Below are 21,858 nucleotides of genomic sequence, written 5' to 3'. Positions count from 1 at the left end.
CGGCCTTTGTGAGAGTAGACAATTCACAGTTCATCCCGTCGTCTTCCTCACTTCACCAAGCACCACGGCTCTCATTTTGGACGGATCTGTGAATTTATGCTCGTCCTCTGACACCTCGGGCGTCGACATAACGGGGAGAAATTCTTGAAATGCGGCTTCGCTCTCGTAGTTGATAATAGCAAAACCGTCATAGGTAAAATCGGATGGCTCCCCCACCAGTACATCAGCGGGGAAGCCCGGGGCTTGACCATCACGTTTCACATAATGTCGAATATGACTGCGTGGAAATTTGGATCCGCCCAGGCGTCGAAGTAATGGCACATGGTGGTTCTCCCAGTAATCCTGGAAGGCATCGGGGGAAAGATCTGGCTTGCGAGTCACGAAAACAACAAGGGTGAAGCCGTCGTTCCACATAACGGAGAGAAATTCAGCGAGGCAATAGGAGGGAAATCAAACATGTGTGTTAGATTGGTTCGACAAGGCTGGATAGAGCAAAGGTGTGGAATATACTTATGTTGGCAGGCATGCAGTCGGGGGACAAAAAAGCCCTCGGTCCCCGAACTGGAAAAACTAGCGACATAACCTCAATCGATCTTATTCCTCTAATTACCTGATCCTCATCGACCGCATTCACTATACACTGGAAGCGAAATCGTATCATGTACCTTTCGCTCCTCATAGCTCTGGGCGTGCTTGCTTTCACCCGTTTCCTGACAGCGTTCTACCAGGCTCGCCAGGAAGTATGGAAGCTGCAAAAAGGGAACCTGGTATTCTCCCTCGACCTGTATCATACGGAAAGATTAGGAGAGGCCCTGGAGCTGACAATGCATAGCCTATGCCAGAGTTCAAGCTTCTGGCTGGACACTTCGGGACCCTTAAAAAAACCATCCAAGGGATGCCGTCGGACGCGACGCTTCATAGCATCATGCTGAAGATCTCCCAGCAATTCCCGTCCGGCATCTTCTACATTAATATGTGGCCCTTTAGCGGGACTTGGATGATCGTTTCGGCTCCCTCGGCAGCCAGCCAAATCCAGAAGTTGAATCTGACGAAGCCGGCCATCCTGCGTCGGCCCCTGGAGACAGTGACCGGGGGACCCAGCATGATGAGCATGCATGGCGAGACGTGGAAGAAGTGGCGGGCGCTGTTCAATCCAGGATTTAATCCTGCCTACATTATTGGCCTGGCGCCAAATATCGCCGATGAGGTGGCCACCTTCTGCACTCAATTGCGCAAAAAAGCGCAACAAGCTGAGGTTTTTCCTCTCGAGTCGCTCACCACCCGATTAACGGTGGATACCATTTGCTCGGTCGTGCTGTATGTGGACTCCTATGTAACATATTGCATTATCGAGGAGATTCAATTAGTAACGAGACGAGCAGGGACACTCAACTGCACCACCAAATCAAGGATCACCCACTCGCCACGGCCCTGCAGCGACAGATCGATTGGACTTCGTTTGGTACTACGTTTAACCCTGTCAAGCGTTATTTGACCATTCGGCCTTTGGTGCTATGGTATAATAACAAGGTTATGGACCGAATTATTGACAGTGAAGTGGACCGTGCCTACCGCACTCCACCAGATCGTCCCTCCAAATCTGTGATTTCGCTGGCTCTACGAGAATATCTCAAAGAACAGTCTAGCAGCAGCAGCACTCGTTCACTGGCGGAATTCAAGCGGCTGGTGGCTCCTCAACTGCGTGTTTTTCTTTTCGCCGGCCGCAACACCACAAGTAGCACTCTCATATACACCTACTACCTACTCGCTCAGCACCCCGAGGTCCTGGCGAGGATCCGTGCTGAACATGAAGATGTGCTGGGTGGGGATCCAGCGGATGCTCAGGGCCGCATCAAGGAAGATGTCCAATTGCTGAACAAGCTTACCTACACAACTGCCGTGATTAAAGAAACGTTGCGGTTGTTCCCTCCATCAGCGTCGATGCGGGAGGGCCGACCTGACGCCGAAATCATTGGGGAAGATGGGCAACGATATCCCACGGTGGGATGCAACGTCTGGACGCTCACGGTGGCTCTCCACCATAACAGTGACCACTGGCAGCAGGTGGAGAGCTTCATTCCGGAGCGATGGCTGGTGGGGCCCGAAGATCCCTTATATCCGGTTAAAGGTGCCTGGAGAGCATTTGAATTTGGGCCACGGAGCTGCATTGGCCAGACATTGGCGATGCTGGAGCTTCGGATTGCGCTGGCCATGACTATCCGTCAGTTCGATATTACGCCAGCATACGATGAGTGGGACAGCATTCACCCGGCCACGACGGCCAGAGAAGTAAATGGGCATCGTGCCTACCAGGCGGAGAGAGGTGCTGGGGGCGCCCACCCTGCCGATGGGTTTCCATGCCGTGTCAAGGAACGATGCTGAAACTGGCTATAGCTTCCATTCAATCATCCTGTAGCATGCGTGTCGCACTTTACCTGTCCCTGCCCGGCTGTAGGAGCAACCCATGCTTTTGTGGGGTCTACAGATTTTAGGAATATGATGCCCTGGTCAGAGACCAAGTAAAAATTCACGGTCGTCCTGTACAATTCTTGACCCTAGCCAAGGCGGGTCATGCAAAGCAAGCCACAAGAGAGAGATCTGGTCTGTGGCTTGTGGATTACGTTATCGAAGACAGGGATCTCTTGTTCGGAGAGCGAAAAGACTGATTCACCGCTGTGGAGGAAGGTTGCTGTGTTATCATATCATTGTTGTCTATCTCCAGTTCTCAACCAAAGCTATCCCCCATTTCGTTTGAATAACAGCCACATTTTCCCTTCCCCGTCCCTGAATTAGATTGGACTGCGATTGGGCCGACTTTCTGACCTCCTCAAATGCCCCTCTCGGAAAATACAGCCCTGCGTCTGGCAGGCAACGCCTTTGGCACCATCATCCTCGGTTTTGGCATCAACGCCTCATACGCCCCGATCATGCCCTTACCTTCTTCGAATGGACACCGCCCACAGCAACGGCGGACCGACAGCTCGTGGACAGTCTGATGTACGTGTACGGAGTCCGGGATATTTACATCGGGCTGTCGGTGTACGTGGCCTCGATATTCGGCACACCCAAGTCACTCGGATGGACGTTGTTGGCGTTCAGTGCGGTGGCCTTTGCAGACGGCGCGATTTGCTGGTCGTGGGGACACGGGGAATGGGGGCATTGGAGCTATGCGCCCATCGTGGCGTTGATTGGCACTGCTCTTTCGGGACTGTTGGATTGAATATGAGGTTGCCGCTCTACATTCGTGTGGTAATAGAGAAATGAAAGTGCAGCGCCGAGCCACTTGAGTGTATCCAGAGGGCTTGAGATGGCCGCTTCACTGTCCGAAATCGATGGTTTTCGCGATCCGAGCCAGACTCTGTAGTGCAGCACGGGGAGGGGCATGTGCATTGATTGAGTGTGTGCGTGAATTATGGGAGACTCTATGAAGGCATCTCTAAAGATACTAGGTTCATCTACTACTTGTCGCGAGGTTCCAGCGTAACCCACAACGGTTTCTTGTCCCAGAGAATCCAAATGCCCTGCTCGGCCAACCAGTCTGTACCCTTCATACGCGTAGTATCTAACCGTAGATCGAAATGCCACAGAAGCTTGACCAGGATTAACCGCATCTCCACGTAGGCTAGCTGTCGCCCAATGCAATTCCGCGGTCCGATGCTGAACGGCTGCGATACCTCGCGGCGATCATGGGCAAATTCGCCCTGGCCTTGCCAACGCTCAGGCAGGAACTCGTCGGGACGATGGAAGTTGCTGGGTGACCTACAGGCGACAAATTGTTGTAGACCGACCGATGTCTGTTGTAGACGTAAAAAGCTTCATATTAGCGACCGAAATATAGGTAGGATTTGTAAAGGAACGCAAGAAGACTTACCCCCCCGGGTACCCATCCTCCTGCGATATGAGCCCCTGTCGACGGCACGATGCGGTTACTTTGCATGGGCACCGGTGGATACAGACGCAGCGATTCCTCCAGGACTGCCTGCAGTCCCTCGACACGCGAGACACTCTGGGAGTCAATCTCCGATGCGTGAGAGAACTCTGATCGTATGCGAGACGTAAGCTGGTGCAGATGCTCCGGGTTCTTTAACAACAGCCAAGTGCAGCCACTTAACAGGGTGGCCGACGTCTCGCTACCTGCCAGCACGATGGCACTCGCATTACTGATCATTTCTGCCCGCGACATGGGCGGTTCCCCGTCAAGCTTCTGGGCCAGCACAGCATCCCAAATATCTCCTCGCGGGGTGCTGGAGTTTTGAAGGCGACGGTCGACTTGGTCGGTCGTGAACTGTGCGTTCCGGCGTCTCTGTTCTAACAGTTTGCGGGATCCCAGAAGCCGCAGAAGACCATCAAGTCGGTAGCGACGCAGACCATTCAGAATGGGAATCAACTTGACATTGCCTTGAATGGATGCAATCCACGGATGTGTCTGGACGTTGTCGAGGCAGCCGAACGAGTCTCCAAAAGCGAGATCGCCGATAATGTCGAAGGTAGCCCAGTTGAACCACAGCGTCAGGTCCAGAGGTCCCTGGCCACAGTTCTCATGGAATTGCGTGATTAGCAGGTTAACGCTGCGTTCGATAAGACCGCGTTGCTGCCTCAGACCTTTGTCAGAGAATGAAAAGGCCAACAGCCGTCGATAACGGCGGTGGTGGGCATGGTCGGCGGCCAGGATGCCTGGGGTCCCATTATGGAATGGCGGAAGATGCATCGGATCCTTGGAAAACTCCGGATTGCTCGTGTAGATCGGAGCGGCCGCCTCGGGGGCTATGAAAGATAGCTCATTCGGCGCGATTCGGACGACGGGCCCGAATTGTTGGTGTAGCCGCTGGAGATCGCGGACAAGGCTGCCTCGGGTGTTACTGAGGATGTAGGGGCCACGCCAGATGGCCCACCATCGAGGGCCTGGGTATGATCGTAGAGGATGAATCCAGAGTCGGTAGACAGCGAGAGAGGGAGGCGTTAGCACCTGCCTTTGTCAGTCCTATCTCCCTGAAGGGAACGACGATCACAAACAATCAGCAATATCAATAGTCGAAAATGGCCGTCTGAAAGCCATCCGTCGACGCCCATGTTGGTAAGATGGTCAGTTAGCTTATTGAGCAATTGGCAGAAGAAAGCGCCGTTGCATCAGGGGGTTCATGCTCATAAATTGATGCTCTCGATTGTTATCCGGGCTGCGAGTAGGACGAAGAGCGAGAAGCATCGGGCATTTATCACTCGCAGTGGCCGATTCCGACGCTGAGGCTGCAAGGGCCCGGTGTGCACTGAGCTTCTGAAAGTACCAATGCTATCAGCACTCTCTAGAATGCCGAGTATCGAGGAGACTTTCTAGTTTCAACACGCCATGTTACTAAGTGACCAGAGAGAAGCCTTCCTACTACATTCTACATGGTGCATATATGCGAATAAGCCATTGTGTATTCTACTTCAGTCATTTACATTCAGTTGGCTTCATCATGTATCTCATCGTACGACGTCTGCCCCAGAGTGGCCTGGAAAACTACCCCCCGTTCACTGTGGGCTGCTGGAAGTACTCGGCCAAGAACAAGAAGTATCCCTCGACTTAAGCGTCATGTAAAGCTCTCGTTTCGCCCAGATAGACCAGATCTTCTGATCGAGGAAGTTGCCAGTCTTGTCCACATCTAGAGTGAAGTCGAAATGCCACAGGATCTTGGCAAGCGTCAGGCGAACCTCCGCGTAGGCCAGATTCCGCCCAATACAGTTACGTATGCCAACAGACCAGGCTGGTAGGCGCCATAGTTGTCGTACTTGAACGGTTCCTCCGTTTTCTGAAGATGTCGCTCGGGGATGAACTTGTCGGCGTGAGTAAAGTTGTAGTCGGCAAAGTAGGCGCCGAGATGACTAACACCAACCCTAGTCTAGGGGATATCATTAGCATTTCATGATCTCAACGGTTCATTTGAGGTGGAATACCTCTTCGGGAACAAATTTGCCACAGACTGTTGCTCCGCCAGCAGGGACCACGCGTGGGGGTTGACCGGGCACGGCTGGATACATGCGCAGCGTCTCGTCGATGACGGCAGTAAGGTACGGTAGATGCGAGACAGAGATCAAGTCAATCTCCTCCGGGGAGGCAAAACTCTTCCTGATCTCGGCGGTGGCTTTCTCGATCTTGCCCGACAAACACAGCAGATACATCGAGCCGCTGAGCGCCGAGGCAGTGGTCTCTGACCCTGCGACGACCATGACGGCAGCGTTATTGAGCATCTCGCCAGCGCTCATGCCATCTCCCCGCTGATTATCGTCGGCACTCTTGACTAGAACCTTATCCCAGAAATCCCCTTGGTCACCTTCCATTCTCATCCGCTTGTTGAGCTTCTCAACGGCGTAGCTGTAATTTTCCTGGCGTTTACCCCGGAGCTCCTTAGGCAGCACGTATGGAGTGAGGAATTCGATGCCCATACTGCGCAAAACGTGTGAGATGGCCACACTCTTGAGATTCTTATGAATAGCGTCTACCCATGGGTGCAGCTGTCGGCTCTTCAGACTGTCGAAGGATTCACCGAAGGACAGAGCTCCGATGGAGTCAAAGATGGCCATATTGAAGTAGTACACCATCTCCGCAGAACGACCCGTGTCGGCCACCTCTCGCAGGACCTCAACCAGCAAGTCGGCGTACTGCAGAATGGTAGACTCCTGGGTGCGAAGACCCTTGTCGCTGAATGCATGGCCGAACAGACTACGGAACCGCGCATGGTTCCGCGTATCGGAGACGAGAATACTCATGACTCCGTTGGGTGCTAATGGGAGGCGTACGGGGTCCTTGAGGAACTCCGGTCGTCCTGGCACATGAGCGTGGATATCGCGCCAGGCTTCAGCATTTGCGTAGCTAATCTCATCGGGTTTAATCCGGACCGTATCGCCGTACTTCTGATGATAGCGCATTAGGTCATGGTGCATCGTACCGCGGAGTAGTGCGATCTTCCAGGGCAGGGAGCTGGCTCGCCATAGCAGTGGACCAGGATATCCACGGAGCGGATGGAGAAAAAGGTTGTACCCCAGATGGAAGAGCACGTAGCTCACCAGCGTGACAAGAGCTAAGACTGATAGCGAGAGAAAATACATGGCTGCTGTGGTTTGGGCCCTGCTCAATCCTAGTTTGAGACATGAAGGGTTAAAGTACACTATTGAAGTTATTCCTCGGACAGCGAACGGCAGGTACTCGGACATGGTATATTGGATACACAACTTCCATCTATGTGATTATGTTATCTGGTAATCATATCGACGGCCAGTAAACATACTACGGTAATGCTATTTGTCATGAAGAGTTATATTCTATGGCAAGGAGAACCACAAGTTGTTGTCCAGTGGTGACGTGCATAAATCCTACCACGACCCTTTCACATAGTACATTATAACTTGACTAGCTGTAACACTCCCAGCGAACCCAACATTGCCCCTGCCAACGGAAAGAGTGCTCGCACTGCATTGAATCGGTCCCATCTTCGCACCAGCTGCTCCGTCTCCTCCCAGGAAACTACCATCCCCTTGTTGGTTGCAGACTCTAGGCGAGCCAGCGCATTGTTAGTTGGGGCCATCACAATTTCCGTAAATGGAACCAAGCCGATGGTAGTGAGACCAGCAGCAGCACACAGACGCCAAGGTTCACCACTGAGGTATTGGTGAACAGACACTGAAGCGTAGAGAAAGGTTGTAGTGAGGCCTAACACTCGGCCTTTCGTAGTTCCAATTTGATAGAGGCGTCTTTGGTAGCCAATAAGCGGACCTGATTGAGTAATGGTTTGCAAGAAGGCAGGCATCGCTAGCCCATAGACGCTCATCATGGCTCCTGGATGGGTCAAACTTTGGACATAATCGAAATATGGACAGGAGAGGTACCGGACATGAACGAGCCCATGACCACGGCGGTAGCTTGAAGTACAGTAATCATCATGGTATAAACATTCTAATTTCTCTGTCAACATTCACCTTTACGTGCAGGAAGGATGCAAGTACAGTGGATTTTATAATGGGTTTGCACGCTCTCGGCGAGCGAAGCAACATGGTTTTCAATAAAACAATGGACATAACATGAAGCCTTCATGGCAGCGAAAATGATATTCGCCTAGTTTGACATACAATGATCACGTCAGACACGCCCATACCACCAGAATACCGCACATCATTCCGACAACCACCGTTTCCTTCGTTATTTTCTCTATCAAACGAGACGATCCACCTTCCAATAGATGACGCAGTAGGACTCCCCAGGTTTGATGGACATGACCAGTGGCGGTTACACCCACTGCGCGCCCGTGGAACTCGTTGTGTCGATAGGCAATCTCACACATCGCAGCTCCTAAGTCAGCGTAGCTGAGGGCAATAGCTTGGGACTCCGTAGAGATTAGACTATAGCCGGTTTTCTGTGTTCCATTCGCATCATGAAGCGTAGGAGGGTCCACGAGAATGTATTCCAATGTCCCCTGCTTCTGTGCTTCACTATAGTATTGGCACGCTTGCTTGATATCCGCGTAGTTTGCAAATAGGCAGAAGCTGACAATTCGATGAACGAAGGCCGGTACCTGGGCCGCCAGTGCAGGGTTCAACGAGGCTGAACGAAGTTGAACGATTGTGCATGGCTGGTAGTTTGCTCCCTGGGCCTGCTGTTGTCGCTGGAGCGCGGATATGATGGCATGACCAGTATCCTGGCACAATGTGGTGCCAATTGGGCTCCCATTCTGCGCCACACACATGAATGCAATACTAGCATTCCCCAGGCACTCACTCAAAGCATCAGAGTCTGTAGACGTTCCTTGTATAACATGGACTTGTGGGTTTCTTCTCATCTCCAGATCTGGGAACGCTTGTAGCAATTTGGCTTTTGACCTAACGAGGATTTGAATGCGAAGAGAATCCGGTGGTTTTTGAAGAAGATGACGTAGAATGCTGGAGCCAGTTGCCCCAGTGGCGCCAAGAAGGGCGTATGTGACCATATTGCTACAAGACAGCGAAGGGAAGGAGATGCAGACCGAGGAGGGAGGAAAGGCAGCTTTATAGTGAGCTTACCACGCCTGCCTGTCCAACGTTTACAATACCAGCGGTACACTATGCGAAAGGAAAGCCCTATGAAATGTATTTACCAATTTGGCTAGTGTAGGGAAGTCCTTAGGGCCTTTTAGGTACAGCAACCAAGATGGACTGATCTTTACTGTCGTAAACCTTTGACTGAATAATTTCCAGACCCGCCTGCTCTAGCAAATTGTCCCATTCGGCGCGTGTGCGCTCCACTCCTCCAAGCGAGTTCATCATAAGCAGATCTGTAAATGCCGCTTGCCAAGGCACTCCGGTACTGGGGATCACCATCTCGTCAATCAAAATCTGCGAGTCCGGTCCCATCGCCGGGATGATCTGCTTCAAGATCTGAACGCATTGTTCATCTGGCCAATCATGGAAGACATGACGCAAATAGTAAAACTTGGCATTCTGAATAGGCTGTGGTTCGAAGAAGCTATGCTCCATGAACTCGACCCCTGCCGCTGGCTGCGCGTTGGCCAGAGTTTGAGGAATATCCTGAACGATAACGCGACCAGGAAGATTGGGAAATTTGGCGCGCAGGGCTTTCGATTGCTGGCCAAAGCCTCCACCGATATCAACCATTAATACCTTGTCGGGACCTGGGAAATCTCCCAGCTTCTCAAGAACAGGGAAGTGGTCGACCCAGGAAACGGGACGCTCCAGAGCCATCAAATGACCCAGCGATTCCATGTGCTTGGGGTGCTGTGGCATCCACTCAAACATGGTTAGGTCACTGTTGAAGGCCTTTTGAAAGACACAGTCTTTGTTAGAGGTGATATCTCGGTAATCTCTCTCGGCCAGGAAGTCAGGCAATATCTGGGTACAAGGACCCGAGATGTCGAATCTAAACGGAGAACTCGGCATTAGTAGAGACTACGTTAACTGCCGATTAGGATCAGATCATACAGTTGCGCCACCGCACCTGCGGCATCCACCTTCGCGAACACATCTGTAAACGCACTCGAGGTATACTCTTGGGGCCCTGTCTCCTTGATCAAGCCAAACGCGGCCTGGGTCCGTAGGATGCGACCTATTCTGTGTTAGAATGCAACTCACTTACAAGGTAGATAGGGATTTAACCAAGGAGTCTAGGAGAAGCTCCTGTCTTCTTAACAAATTCCGCCAGCGTTATCGGCGTCTTGCTCTCCTTGAGGTCGCGGAAGATGCCCAGATCAATGCCGACCTTCGCGAGAGCGACTTGTAGGGGCTACAGGATGATCAATCTTCCCATTCCCATTCATAGCTAGGGTTTCAAATATGGGGAGACCTACTCCACTGCTCAATCGCATGACCACATCCCAGTCCGAGTAAAAGCCGACCTGAAGCTCGCGGATATGGCCCTGAATCTGCCGTTTGCCCACATCGTCTGTTCTGGCATACTCCTCTTTAATTTTCGCGAAGATGGATTCCATGTCAAGGCCCGTCATCTTTGTGACCCTGGTACTTACAACTGGCTGTATAGATTGTACAGTCAAATTAAGAATGTACGATGGGTCAATGCATGAAGTAACGGCCCCTGAGATAGGGAGGGATATTTGCTGGCATTTAACCTGTCTTTCGCGCTTTTTGTCCTACTCCCCGCCTGTATACCGAACTAATTGGAGGCCATGCAGAGCTAGATGCCTCGGGAGAAGTATGTGTCGCTCAGCGAAGGTCGCGGAATCCACCATGATGATCGCCGCGACGGGGCGAGAATACCAACTGGTGACTGTAACGGTAGCCTGGAGTTGCAGAATAAGCTTCAATTTTTCTTTGCTACGCTAATAATAATGCACTTCGGGTCTCCAGTTGGTCTAGTATGAAATTCTACTAGTAAGGGGGTTGTGTATTCAATCCCTGAGCATTGTAGAAGTTGCGTATGTGTATTATTCGACTGGCATAACCTAACCGTCGTACCCTAGCCAGAACCCTAACTGACCCCAGTTAGGTGAAGGTAGAAAACCGATTAACCTAGGTAGGTTAACCGCAGGTAACCGTAGGTGCCTTATAGGGCAGTAAGGCGACGAACTAAGTCTATATAGGAGGCGGTCTAGTAGGGTTTCTGAGAATACCGTCGGTAGGAAATAGCCCTTGTTCACCGCCTGCTTAAATTGGTTTTAGTTGGCCGCCTCAGGCAGAACTATGTTACCTGTAGCTTAACCCCGGAAGAAACAAAATATATGTACACCTCACCACGGTTAAACTACTAGTAGGGAGGAAGGGCAACCAACGCCATTAGCCTAACCTAGCTAGCCATACACCAGTCTGTGTATAATTAAAAACATAATGAATTGAATTACTCACAGAATATATGCCCTCAGTGGGTGGGGAAACGTTAGGTATTCGAGGAGCTTGTGGTGATATTGAGATATATTTATTTCCGCTTCTGAATATGCATAATGAACGCCCGCCCACATCTAGGATAGGTCAAATTCGCGACGTGTTACACTTCACGTTTGAAATGCAATAGCTTGATTGTAGACATAGAACCTTTATAGCTATATTTTTTAGGTGATGCTTGAACCATTAAGAGCGTACATTTGCATGGTTCTCACTGTACCATTTGAATGGAGAGTAATAGACAACGTACAAGTCGAGCTTGATGATATTACGTATGGATTGAAGTGCAGCTACATGCCAAATTTGTTTATCAAAATCGGGCCTAGGTGCGCAAATATGTGTTTCAGCGATATATATATCTAGATGTGACAAACGCAGTCCTGCAATGGTACTGTAGCGCTCAGCTTGCTTTCAGCGATGATTTAACACATCTATAGTTTCTAGTTTCTAATGAGGTTCTGAAGATATCTGTTCAGATGGCCCTTCAAAATACCCATGTAGTCTGTCTTCCATGTCTGAGGTCTAATTCGGCGTTTGACTGGGTATATGGGTGTAAAGTCATAAGTGTGTCCGTGAAGGCTTAATAGATGCAGGCCGATTCACAGCATAAAAATGGGAAATTATGTTTATTGTACTGGTAGGCATAAATACTTATCGATCGTACGAAAGGCTCTATACGGTTTTATCCTGAATAGTATACCTAAGTAGAAAAGTACTGATTCTCTTGAAATTTATCACGAATTAGGGCAAGGGATGTTCGCGAATCTTAGCTTAAGAATTCTCCTAACAGGCTACAAACATATCTCCAATGAATTCCCCTAGTCTGCCGAGCTTCCGTGCAGACGCAATTGCTGGACGCCCCAGTGCGACCCTTCCTCGCCTTTGCGCCACCACGTCTTCTCCGTCTCCAGTTTACCATCTACCGTCGTAATGAGCGAATCCCACTCCTTGACCGACCTTTCCTTACCGTTCAATGTGAGAACAACGGTCATGTCGATCTGATTCATGAATCGTTGCGAATCCTGCGCCAAAAGATCGGGCACAATCATTTCGTCCAACAGGATGCGCGACTTGGTCGGGTCCATGGCGCTGACAATGTTAGAGAGAATCTCCACGCATGCACTGTAGGAACAATTAGCCGTCAAAGCAATCCAAAGCGTTTCGGATGCCTTGCCACTCACGCATCGGGATAGTCATGGAGAATAGATCGGAGAAGGTAGACATCGGCACCACGCACTGGGTTCGGGTGGCGAATGTCATGCTCCATCATGGTGACTTTCTCAGTGTCCTCAACTCCGTGAATGACAGCAGGCAGGTCCTGGACAATGAACTTGAGGTGGGGATGCTTTTGCGAAACCCGCCGGCTGAGATGACCTCGACCGCCACCGACATCTACAATGGTGCTTCCCTCAGACAGACTGCTGAAATCAAACATCTCCTCTACCAGCGGCTTTGTGGCTTCGGTGCCACCCATACCTAGATCAAAGCGGCGGCCACGAACCTCATCCACCGTGCTGTAATAGTCAAACAACCCTTTGGCAGCTGTTTCTCACCCTTCAGCTAGGCTCCTGGATAGAATAGGGTTCATCACTTACGATCAAATGCCAACGAGAAAGGCGAAGGCACATTCCAGCTCGGAGGATTGCCTTTCGTCTGCTGCAAAAAGTCGGAAAAGCAGGCACCTGAACGCATCACTTCGTCACAACTAAACGCGGTCTCCCTGGTGAGGACATCCGGTAGTTTATTGTTAGAGGAGACTACTCACGAGAATCCCACTAAGGCATGAATTCCCTTCACCCTCAACATCTTGGAGGCATCAGTGTGGGCGTATTGGTCAGGGGCAACCTCCTCAAAGATGAAGCGCTGGGCACATCCGCGAAGAATCCGTCCTGAATATTGATCAATGCACTGCCTTTGAGCAGATAACAAAGTGGAAGCTCATACGTAGTAGGTCCTTGGAGACACCGGTTGCGGCGACGATTGTGTCGAGTGATGTGGAACTAGCTCCGTCCACAATGACATCCTGTAGATTGAGCTGGGTGGCAGCTGCTAGACAGGCACTATCAAGATGGGACAACGCGTTGCTTAGGAGCCAGGGAACAGGGCCATGAATCAAGGAGCCGATACGGTCGCAGGTGCGCACGATCTCCCAAGCCTGTGCGTGTTCGGCCGATGAGGAACTTTTCACACCCTCAATGCAGTGTTTATCGCCTTTCGGAAGCTCCGTTTCATCTGGAATTGCCAGATAACGCTTTACCTGTTCTGAAAGTGCGTTGGCAAGGCCCACGAGGGCGGCTTTGTCCGGCAGTGCCATGCTGATGGGGCTACGTCTAATGGGTTCAATTGAATGACTTGGGAAGGGAGCATATGAAGATAGAGGTTCGTGTCGGCTATGCCTATTTATCCTAATCCGCACACTCGTAGCTTCTTTGCTTTTACAATTTTACAAAATCCGCGAAAGGCAAAACAGAGGGCTGGGAACTCGCGGCACTTCGGCCAGCGATGCACTAAGGCAACAATCTGAAAGCCTGTCGGAAAGTGAAAAATACCACTGGAGGATATGTGTCATGACAGCCTTCCCCATTGCTCCCTACTACTGACAAATAGAGATTACGGATTCCTGTAGTCGATGAAGTCCGAGCCTGAAACCCTTAGCCTACTAGTGACTCTGGAGCGCCTGGGATACAGGGTTACACTCTTGTAGATGCCAATCCTGCTATTCGTTTCTCCAGCTGAGTTTGATGTAAATTAATCCTTTTGCTACAAGGCCTGTAGAAGTAGTCCTCTATGTAGAGCTAATAAATGGTCCTCTCTTGTTACTCTGCATTTTGCTGGAGGGTATCTAGGGGAAGGTTCAGATTAATTAGTACCTCACAGAAGTAGATTACATTATGCTCCAGGCGAATCCTACTTCGATGTTCCTTGTACACTACGACAGCTGTATGGTCTGGCATGGCTGTTCCTTGATTAGCGGTATTATGGCAGAAGCTTATTCTTCTAGCTGAAGTCAAATATAGAAGCATACGAACTACTATAGCACTTGACGTAATACAACCTCCTAGACAGCCTGCATACTCTGAACAGTTAATTTACTATTCACTATTGTGTAGGTGGAACCCTTGGAGTTAACTAGCCAGGGGAAATTCCCGCAAGCTTTAACGCCAGCGCCACAGACACGGCTTTCTTCAGAAGTTATTTATAGTATCTGCTTCCCCATCCCGAGTTAGAGTATTTGAAGAAGTTGGCTTTCGTCGGTCGAAGTTTCATACGGGAGACCCGAGCAGGTAAAACTTTCGGAAGCCGAACGCTCATTTCAGTCTCTGCACCAGATACGGCGCAAGCGAAATTCACAAGTCTTTGCACGATTCACTCAGCATCCAGTCCTACCATCACTTGGCTTTCACCCGACCATGATTATTGGCCTAATTATCTGTGCGGGGGCCTTACTCGGCTTATGGCTTTTGGAGAAGCTGCTGGCGCCCAAAGACACACATCCTCCCCTCCCTCCAGGACCGTGGAGGAAGCCTATCATTGGGAACCTGACCGACTTTCCGCCAAAGGGAACCCCGGAATGGTTATTTTGGGCTAAGCACCAAGGGCGATATGGTACTGGAACCCTCTTCCTGTCCACCTATCTGACGTGTAGACTGTTCTAATGCTTGGGATATGTGCGAGTGAGCAGGGCCCATAAGCTCCCTGGAGGTCATGGGGCAGACCATTATCATGATCAACGACGCTCAATTGGGTATAGAGATTATGCACAAGAAGTCAGCCTTGAGTCAGATGATCCCAGATGCCCCCTTTGCGCATATGTAGGCGAGAACCCTTTGCAGCATCCTATAGGAACTGGCACTGATGACATGCTAGGGCAGGGTGGGGCATGAGCTTGGCTACCGAGCGCAATAAGCAAGCATGGAAGACCATTCGAGCCAATATGAAACAGGAAATCGGGACCAGGCGAGCCATTTCTACTTTTCATCTCAAGATGGAAATCGGCATTCGACGATTCTTGTTGAGGACGTTAGACAGTCCGGACGACCTTCGGTTCAATATCCGGAAGTAAGCAATGTCTGACGGTTATTGGTGGTGCTTGACATACTGAACCAGGGAAATATAACTATAGGGAAGCGAACGCCTTCATGATGGATGTGGCCTATGGGTACACGATTGCGCCGCATGGGAAAGATGAGTTGTATGATCTGACCCAACGGTCAGTTCGGCAGTTTTCCCACATCTTCTCTCCGGGAGAGTGGAGTGTCAATTTCTTCCCCATACGTGAGAAAGCCTGTATGACAAGATGCGGCTGATGCTGATGCTGAAACAGTGCGATATGTACCATCCTGGTTCCCCGGAGCTTCGTTCCAAGTTAAGGCAGCAGAATACAAGCGGACCATCGAAAAGATGACTATGGTTCCCTACTTATGGATAAAAGATCAGGTCGCTCGGGACTGCTGCCGTCCTTCCGTTCTCTTGCGCTTGTTGCAGAAGGGTCACTATGAATCTGGATCACAGGAAGAACAGGTGTTAGTATGGACGAATGCCGAATTCGTTATGGGAGGATCGGACACGGTAAACCATGCTTTGCCTTATCCTTTCGGATATGAAGCGCGTTAACCCATTATACAGACAGTGTCGGCTGTGTCTAGCTTCTTCGTGGCCATGGCCTTGTACCCCGAGGTTCAACGCAAGGCGCGTGAGGAGCTCGACCGCGTCGTGGGACCAACTACTCTGGCGACCTTCGAGCACCGCTCACAGTTACCCTTTATTGACGCCCTTGTCAAAGAGGCATTTCGATGGCATCCTGCTTCCCCTTTGGGTGCCCCCCATATTACGCAGGAGGATCAGATCTGGGATGGTTATCTGCTGCCCAAAGGGGCTCTCCTACTGCCGAATATCTGGTTGTTCCCCTTGCGTTCATTCTCTTTTTCAGTCTTTAAGCTAACACTATACTTATTCAGGGCCTTTACCCATGATCCCAGTGTCTACCAGGACCCCATGGTGTTCAAGCCAGAGCGATTCCTGGAGGGAAATGGCTCCCCGCCGGAAACAGATCCCATGAAATTTGTGTTTGGCTTTGGGCGTCGCATATGCCCCGGTCGGTTCCTAACTGACGAAAAGCTATTTTTACTTGCATGCCACACGCTCAGCTGCTTCTTGGTCTCGCCCAAGGATCCAGCAGCTCCGGAGCCCGACTGGTTGCCGGGGGTCATCAGCCAACCGAGCCCGTTTGGCCTTAATGTGGTGCCTCGCAGCCCTGCACACGAAGCATTGATTCGCTCAATCGAGACGGACCATCCCTGGAAGAATGCCGATGCTACTGACATCTCCCGATTCATGGCCAGAAATGAGATGATTTGAGAGATATACGTATTCCCTGGGCATTACGACTGGTGTTTAGAGGAGAAGACGCTGTCTCTACGGGCTTTGCTTGAGCTAGATATTCCGATACGCTCCGTTGTATCTCTAGTAGATGTCTTTAGAACGTACTTCCAAAAGTTGGTAGTTAATCGAGGAGTTCATATCAATAAGCTATGTGAGTGACAATCTCTTCGGATCACCGTATTAATTATTCGAGTCTAATCGTGTAGAAAGGCTGTACTCAAATGGACGACATTCCCTTCAGCTAGGCACAGAATATATCCAATGACCTGTTCATTAAAACTGGCCATAGCATACAGACATCGGTGGGACCCTGAAAAGCCGATCAGGGATCAAGAGATCGACTCTCGGACAGCGAGGCAGACCGTTTGAGAAAATGATGCAAGGCCTTACGGATGACCACCATTTAAAGGGCCGGGCAGAAGCCCTATCGCTCCAATGCCTTAACAGCTGCTAGGGTCCTTGGCATATTGTTTTCATTACCTTTTACTATGGGACGAAGTTGGTTCCAGATAGCAGCCATGACGGTCGCCCCCGTGGTGGGCATCATGGCTGTCAATCCCACCATCCTGTCATCCGCAGCTTCCTCGCTCCCATCGCTAGGAGCAATCTTCACATCGGACAATTTTGCCAGTCAAATGGACGGGCGCATTCAGGCGCAGGGGCTGCTCAGCTCACACTTTGGCATGTACGGATGGCCGGGACAGTCGTTCGACTACGTGATTGTCGGCGGTGGAACGGCGGGCCTGGCCATGGCCCGTCGCCTGTCACAGGATGGATCTGCCTCAGTTGCTGTGATTGAGGCGGGGGGATTTTATGAAACCGATGCTGGCAATGCCACAGAGGTGCCGATGTATCTGTTCAACTACTTCTTCGACAATGGTAAGGTTAAAAACCCTCTATTCGACTGGTACCAATACACGACGCCGCAGCCCGGGCTGGCACAGCGCGAGATGTTTTATATGCAGGGAAAGACCTTGGGCGGAAGCACTGCACGAGGAGCCATGTTGTACCACAGGTAAGTCACGGTCATTGCACCTGGATAGCATCCGTGGGAGTAAAGTGTTGACTAGAAGGTTTAGAGGCTCGAAAGGCGCATACGATATGTGGGCGGATCACGTTGGCGACGACAGTTACACATGGGATAAATGGCTGCCATATTTCCAGAAGAGCGTTCACTTCTCTGGTCCTGGAACTAACCCTCGTCCTACGAATGCGACTGCTCTCAACGACAACACGGCCTTTACGGCTTCGGGAGGCCCCGTACACGTCGGCTATCCGTTCCAGGTCAATGCCATCTCGTCCTGGGTGGACAAGGCTCTGGCCAAAATGGGCTTTCCTGAAGCCCAGGGCTTCTCCAATGGCAACTTGTTGGGCCGTTCATACATAACCCACACCATCAACCCCTACACCCGTCGCCGCGAGACCGCTTCGTCTTCGTATCTGCGCGAGGCGCTGATGGAGAGCAATAACCTCAATATCTTTACCCGCACTCTGGTTAAACGGGTACTTTTCGACGATCATAATCGAGCCACAGGAATAACAGTAAGCACCGACGGCTTCGAGTGGCAGATCGGGGCCAAAAAGGAGGTCATTCTGAGCGCCGGCGTCATGCGTTCACCCCAGCTGCTGATGGTGTCGGGCATCGGGCCCAAAGCCCATTTGGAGAAGCTGGGCATTCCAGTGCGATCCGATCTCAGCGGAGTAGGCCAGAACATGCAGGACACCATTATCCTGGGGCCTACAGTTCCAGTTAAGGTCGAGAGCCACAGTCAATTGATGGGCAACAAGGAGACACTGCCACGGGCTATTCGCGAATATAACGAGGAGCGTAAGGGTCTCTTGACCAACCCTGGCCAAGATTACTTTGCTTTCGAGAAACACCAGCCAGGCATGCTGAAGGAATCTACTGCCGCCGATATTGACGCCGCATTTCCCAACGACTGGCCGACCTTTTCATATATTGCACTTGACGACACCTTTGTTCCACAATACGACGGCAAGAATTATTTCAGCATGTCTGCCGCTCTGATGACTCCCTTCAGTCGAGGTACGGTAACAATCAACAGCAATGATACAGCCAATCCGCCCATCGTGGACCCACAGTGGTTGGCCGATCCAAGAGACCAGGAGATGGCGGTTGCTGCCTTCCGCCGCTGTCGCGAGATTGTTGCATCGGACGTGATGCGTGAGGTCGTTGCTGGGCCCGAGATTCTACCCGGGCCGCAGTATCAGACGGATGACGAAATTCTGAACTACATCGCCGAGACATCAGATGCTTACTATGCCGGTGTCGGCACCTGCGCTATGGGTAAAGCAGACGATCCCAAGGCGGTGGTGGATTCCAAAGCCAGGGTTTTAGGCGTTAAGGGTCTGCGCGTAGTCGATGCTTCTATCTTTCCGTTTGCTATTGACGGACAGCCCATGGGCACAGTGTATGCTCTGGCTGAGAAGATTGCTGCTGAAATGACGGCTGAATAGTAGTGACGGTGGATCAGGTCGCATCTGGAGCTTCTACTAGGCATTGGCCAAATGTTATGGTTAGGTTTTTGAAGGCATCCTGAGCTGTTTCAATCTATCGTATGGCGTAGCACCAACCAGATAGACAAACAATATTGTTGACTCCAAATGAAATGTGTTTCATACCCTTCTCGAACTCGCACTGGCGATTTGTTCACCATATATCAACTTAACTCTATCTGTTAGAGAATCAGTCTAGCATGACAGATAATTAGAGGATATCCAGCCCGCACACCCCAGAGCATTCCGATTTTACTTTGCTAATATTTGAAAATTTTATCTTGTTAACGTAATCAAGCATTTCATAAGTTGTACTAGGTTATAATTCCGTACCGATAAGGGCAGAATTGGATCGACTGCTAGGAATATGGTTTTGCTGCAGTGCGAACATCCCACACTCAAAATCTATCTAACAGAGCTTTATTGAACCTTTCTACGTACACTCTATATGCCTGGCCTGGACTAAACTCGAGGTTAGTGTATTGAGAATCAAAACTCAAGTCCATCTGTGTCATCCATCCATCCGTCATACAACATCAATACTACAACTGAATAGCACAGCGCCGCGCCTTGGGCATACCGGCGATGAAACTATCAATCATGACCATGGTCTCCGGAGTAGTCGAAGGTGCCAACTTGGCTCCCGGGCAGCGACGGAAAAATAAAGCCGTAGCGAGACGCAGCTGCATCCAGCCGAGATGAATGCCTAGACATTGACGTGCGCCCTGGCCGAAGGGATTGAATGACATCTTCGCCTCTTCTGATAGTGATGTTCCCGGCAACCACCGTGTGTGGTCAAATCTGCTGCCACGTCAGTCGGAGATTTACAATTCAAACCGACATGAAATAACTTACGAATGAGGGTCTTTCCACACCTTCGGATTGCCGTGCAGACTCCAGTTCTGCGTAACGACCACGGCCGAGGGAGGGATGTAATACCCACACAGGGTGGCACCGTCTGGGGGCGGACTGCGAGGCATCGATCCAGGGGCCGGTCCATACAGACGGAGACTTTCATGTATCACCGCATTCATGATCGGTAGCTCTGCACAGGCAGCATCGGTGATATCTTCTGGCAATCCGGCAACTTCGGACTCGAGCTCGGCCTGCAATTTGGGGCGATTCAGCACGCACCAGATGAGAAATGTCAGAGATAATGCCGTGGGGTCCGAGCCAGCCAGGAGCAACGCCCCAGCATCGGTGATGATCTCCGTGTCGTTGAGGCCGCCGATCTTGCTCTCGAAATCGCCTGCGGCCAGGGCTTTGACGAACAGATTCCGGTCTCCCTCGCCACCACGCGCACCACGGGCAATTGCCACGACGCTCTTGCCTGCTTCAAACATCATCTCCTGCGAGAAGAAGACGTCGTGTAGCCGGGGCACCCCGCGTGCAAGCAGACGACCTAGATAGTACAGCGGTGGGGTGAAATGCTGCAGCAGATGCGCCAGGTCGCCCATGCGACGTTCCAGCATTAAGACGAAGGGATCCTTGGTTCCATTGCGCACCGTATCATGTCCGCCATTGAACGTTAATTTGCACACAGTCTCATTGGCCATCAGAGTCCACCAGCCCAGGATTTCCGCTTCGCCCTGCTGCGCGTCGTGGCGAATTTTCTCAACCGTCAGCGCAACAATGTTGCGAATCGTCGGCTCCCACTCTTGCCGCAAACTATTCAAAGTAAAGCCTTTGGCGTACAGCTTGCGTCGGTTGCTATGTAGCTTGGCATCGCGGAAATTGAAGATGTTATCAACCGGACCTGGGGAGAGCAGCTTATAAAAGGGGGCTTTAACGAACCCCGACCCCATGCGGTGGATTTGCTTAGCAGCCCCGGGATCCGCTATGTCAACCTCCTCGGGGCCGATGAGTACAATAGGTCCATACTTATCGTGGAGCGATTGCACATAATAAATGCGATTGTTGGCAAATGATGCCCAGGCGAGCCGAGCACTTGTTAGGCGCGCATACCAGGGACCAGGAACCTTGCGAAGGGGGCTGAAATATGCCGTTTGCAGAATCTATTGCGTAGTTCAGAGTCATATTCTGCCAGGTATCGATCCAGAAGTTGCGGAACTGTGACTTACCTTGACAATTGTGCTCAGAATCCAGGCACCACCCACGGTGAGGAACCACCAGGTGAGCGGAACTTGCTCGATGGCCCGAATGAGGTCTCTGGGCGGAGTGTTGATCATAGTTTACAGAGGCAAACAAATACGAAGTATCTAACCTGTGATTTTCCTGGGACGAAGTCGTCTAACATATCTTGAAGCACTGCAGTACGGACACCGGATGGGGAACCAGAGCCATTCTCGCCCACCGGAATCTTGCCCTTTGGTCTTTTTGTTGTTTTAATTACCGTTGTGCCTAGTATTTGACGCTATTGCGTTCGGATATGCTCGACACGTTTACATTTGGCGGCGTGATATGGTGTTTTTCTCACTCTATGTATGATCGAGGGAAGCTTGCCATAATCATCGTTATATTGGTACGCTCTAATTCCTGGTCGAGTAGCAATAGCGTGAAACACTAACCTGCCTAGTTCCTATTCAACTGCACTGAATACCAATGAAAGGATGACATAAACATACCATTCGTAGACGAAGG

General features: G+C 50.9%; 9 protein-coding genes across 9 annotated transcripts; 4 read left to right on the top strand and 5 right to left on the bottom strand.

Annotated features, from left to right (window-relative positions):
- Positions 1-30: 30 nt before the first annotated feature.
- On the bottom strand, positions 31-414 carry ANOM_001660 (EthD domain-containing protein; the record flags this gene model as incomplete). Its single annotated transcript, XM_015546917.1, has 1 exon — positions 31-414. One exon carries the CDS (start codon positions 412-414, stop codon positions 31-33), a length of 384 nt encoding a protein of 127 aa, XP_015410193.1.
- A 245-nt stretch (positions 415-659) lies between these two features.
- Positions 660-2,382, top strand: ANOM_001659 (cytochrome P450; the record flags this gene model as incomplete). Its single annotated transcript, XM_015546916.1, has 3 exons — positions 660-767; positions 833-1,317; positions 1,383-2,382. 3 exons carry the CDS (start codon positions 660-662, stop codon positions 2,380-2,382), a joined length of 1,593 nt encoding a protein of 530 aa, XP_015410224.1.
- A 114-nt stretch (positions 2,383-2,496) lies between these two features.
- On the top strand, positions 2,497-3,220 carry ANOM_001658 (DUF4267 domain-containing protein; the record flags this gene model as incomplete). Its single annotated transcript, XM_015546915.1, has 2 exons — positions 2,497-2,519; positions 2,794-3,220. 2 exons carry the CDS (start codon positions 2,497-2,499, stop codon positions 3,218-3,220), a joined length of 450 nt encoding a protein of 149 aa, XP_015410225.1.
- Positions 3,221-3,458: 238 nt separating this feature from the next.
- ANOM_001657 (uncharacterized protein) lies at positions 3,459-8,957 on the bottom strand (the record flags this gene model as incomplete). Its single annotated transcript, XM_015546914.1, has 7 exons — positions 3,459-3,794; positions 3,872-4,966; positions 5,727-5,879; positions 5,935-7,105; positions 7,399-7,813; positions 7,864-7,930; positions 8,130-8,957. The coding sequence occupies 7 exons, from the start codon at positions 8,955-8,957 to the stop codon at positions 3,459-3,461; spliced, it is 4,065 nt and encodes a 1,354-aa protein (XP_015410218.1).
- Positions 8,958-9,096: 139 nt separating this feature from the next.
- Positions 9,097-10,623, bottom strand: ANOM_001656 (aflO/ omtB/ dmtA/ O-methyltransferase B; the record flags this gene model as incomplete). Its single annotated transcript, XM_015546913.1, has 4 exons — positions 9,097-9,883; positions 9,946-10,069; positions 10,120-10,246; positions 10,311-10,623. Coding segments are annotated over 4 exons (1,209 nt in total), but the record flags the coding sequence as incomplete, so codon positions are not given.
- Positions 10,624-12,176: 1,553 nt separating this feature from the next.
- On the bottom strand, positions 12,177-13,672 carry ANOM_001655 (sterigmatocystin 8-O-methyltransferase; the record flags this gene model as incomplete). The annotated part of the gene is made up of 5 exons (XM_015546912.1): positions 12,177-12,480; positions 12,540-12,900; positions 12,954-13,063; positions 13,124-13,247; positions 13,303-13,672. 5 exons carry the CDS (start codon positions 13,670-13,672, stop codon positions 12,177-12,179), a joined length of 1,269 nt encoding a protein of 422 aa, XP_015410216.1.
- Positions 13,673-14,768: 1,096 nt separating this feature from the next.
- Positions 14,769-16,716, top strand: ANOM_001654 (cytochrome P450; the record flags this gene model as incomplete). Its single annotated transcript, XM_015546911.1, has 7 exons — positions 14,769-14,964; positions 15,041-15,170; positions 15,226-15,417; positions 15,482-15,633; positions 15,683-15,927; positions 15,985-16,256; positions 16,317-16,716. 7 exons carry the CDS (start codon positions 14,769-14,771, stop codon positions 16,714-16,716), a joined length of 1,587 nt encoding a protein of 528 aa, XP_015410217.1.
- A 512-nt stretch (positions 16,717-17,228) lies between these two features.
- ANOM_001653 (GMC family oxidoreductase) lies at positions 17,229-19,218 on the top strand (the record flags this gene model as incomplete). Its single annotated transcript, XM_015546910.1, has 2 exons — positions 17,229-17,755; positions 17,820-19,218. The coding sequence occupies 2 exons, from the start codon at positions 17,229-17,231 to the stop codon at positions 19,216-19,218; spliced, it is 1,926 nt and encodes a 641-aa protein (XP_015410222.1).
- A 581-nt stretch (positions 19,219-19,799) lies between these two features.
- ANOM_001652 (cytochrome P450) lies at positions 19,800-21,494 on the bottom strand (the record flags this gene model as incomplete). Its single annotated transcript, XM_015546909.1, has 3 exons — positions 21,339-21,494; positions 20,113-21,272; positions 19,800-20,058 (listed from the first exon to the last, which is right to left on the bottom strand). The coding sequence occupies exons 1-3, from the start codon at positions 21,444-21,446 to the stop codon at positions 19,800-19,802; spliced, it is 1,527 nt and encodes a 508-aa protein (XP_015410223.1). The 5' UTR covers positions 21,447-21,494.
- Positions 21,495-21,858: the final 364 nt, after the last annotated feature.

This window comes from Aspergillus nomiae (assembly GCF_001204775.2).
Source record: "Aspergillus nomiae NRRL 13137 chromosome Unknown contig00034, whole genome shotgun sequence".
Classification (NCBI taxonomy): Eukaryota; Fungi; Ascomycota; class Eurotiomycetes; order Eurotiales; family Aspergillaceae; genus Aspergillus; species Aspergillus nomiae.
The sequence above is the reverse complement of the archived record's forward strand: the minus strand, read 5'-3'. Positions and strand labels throughout refer to the sequence as shown.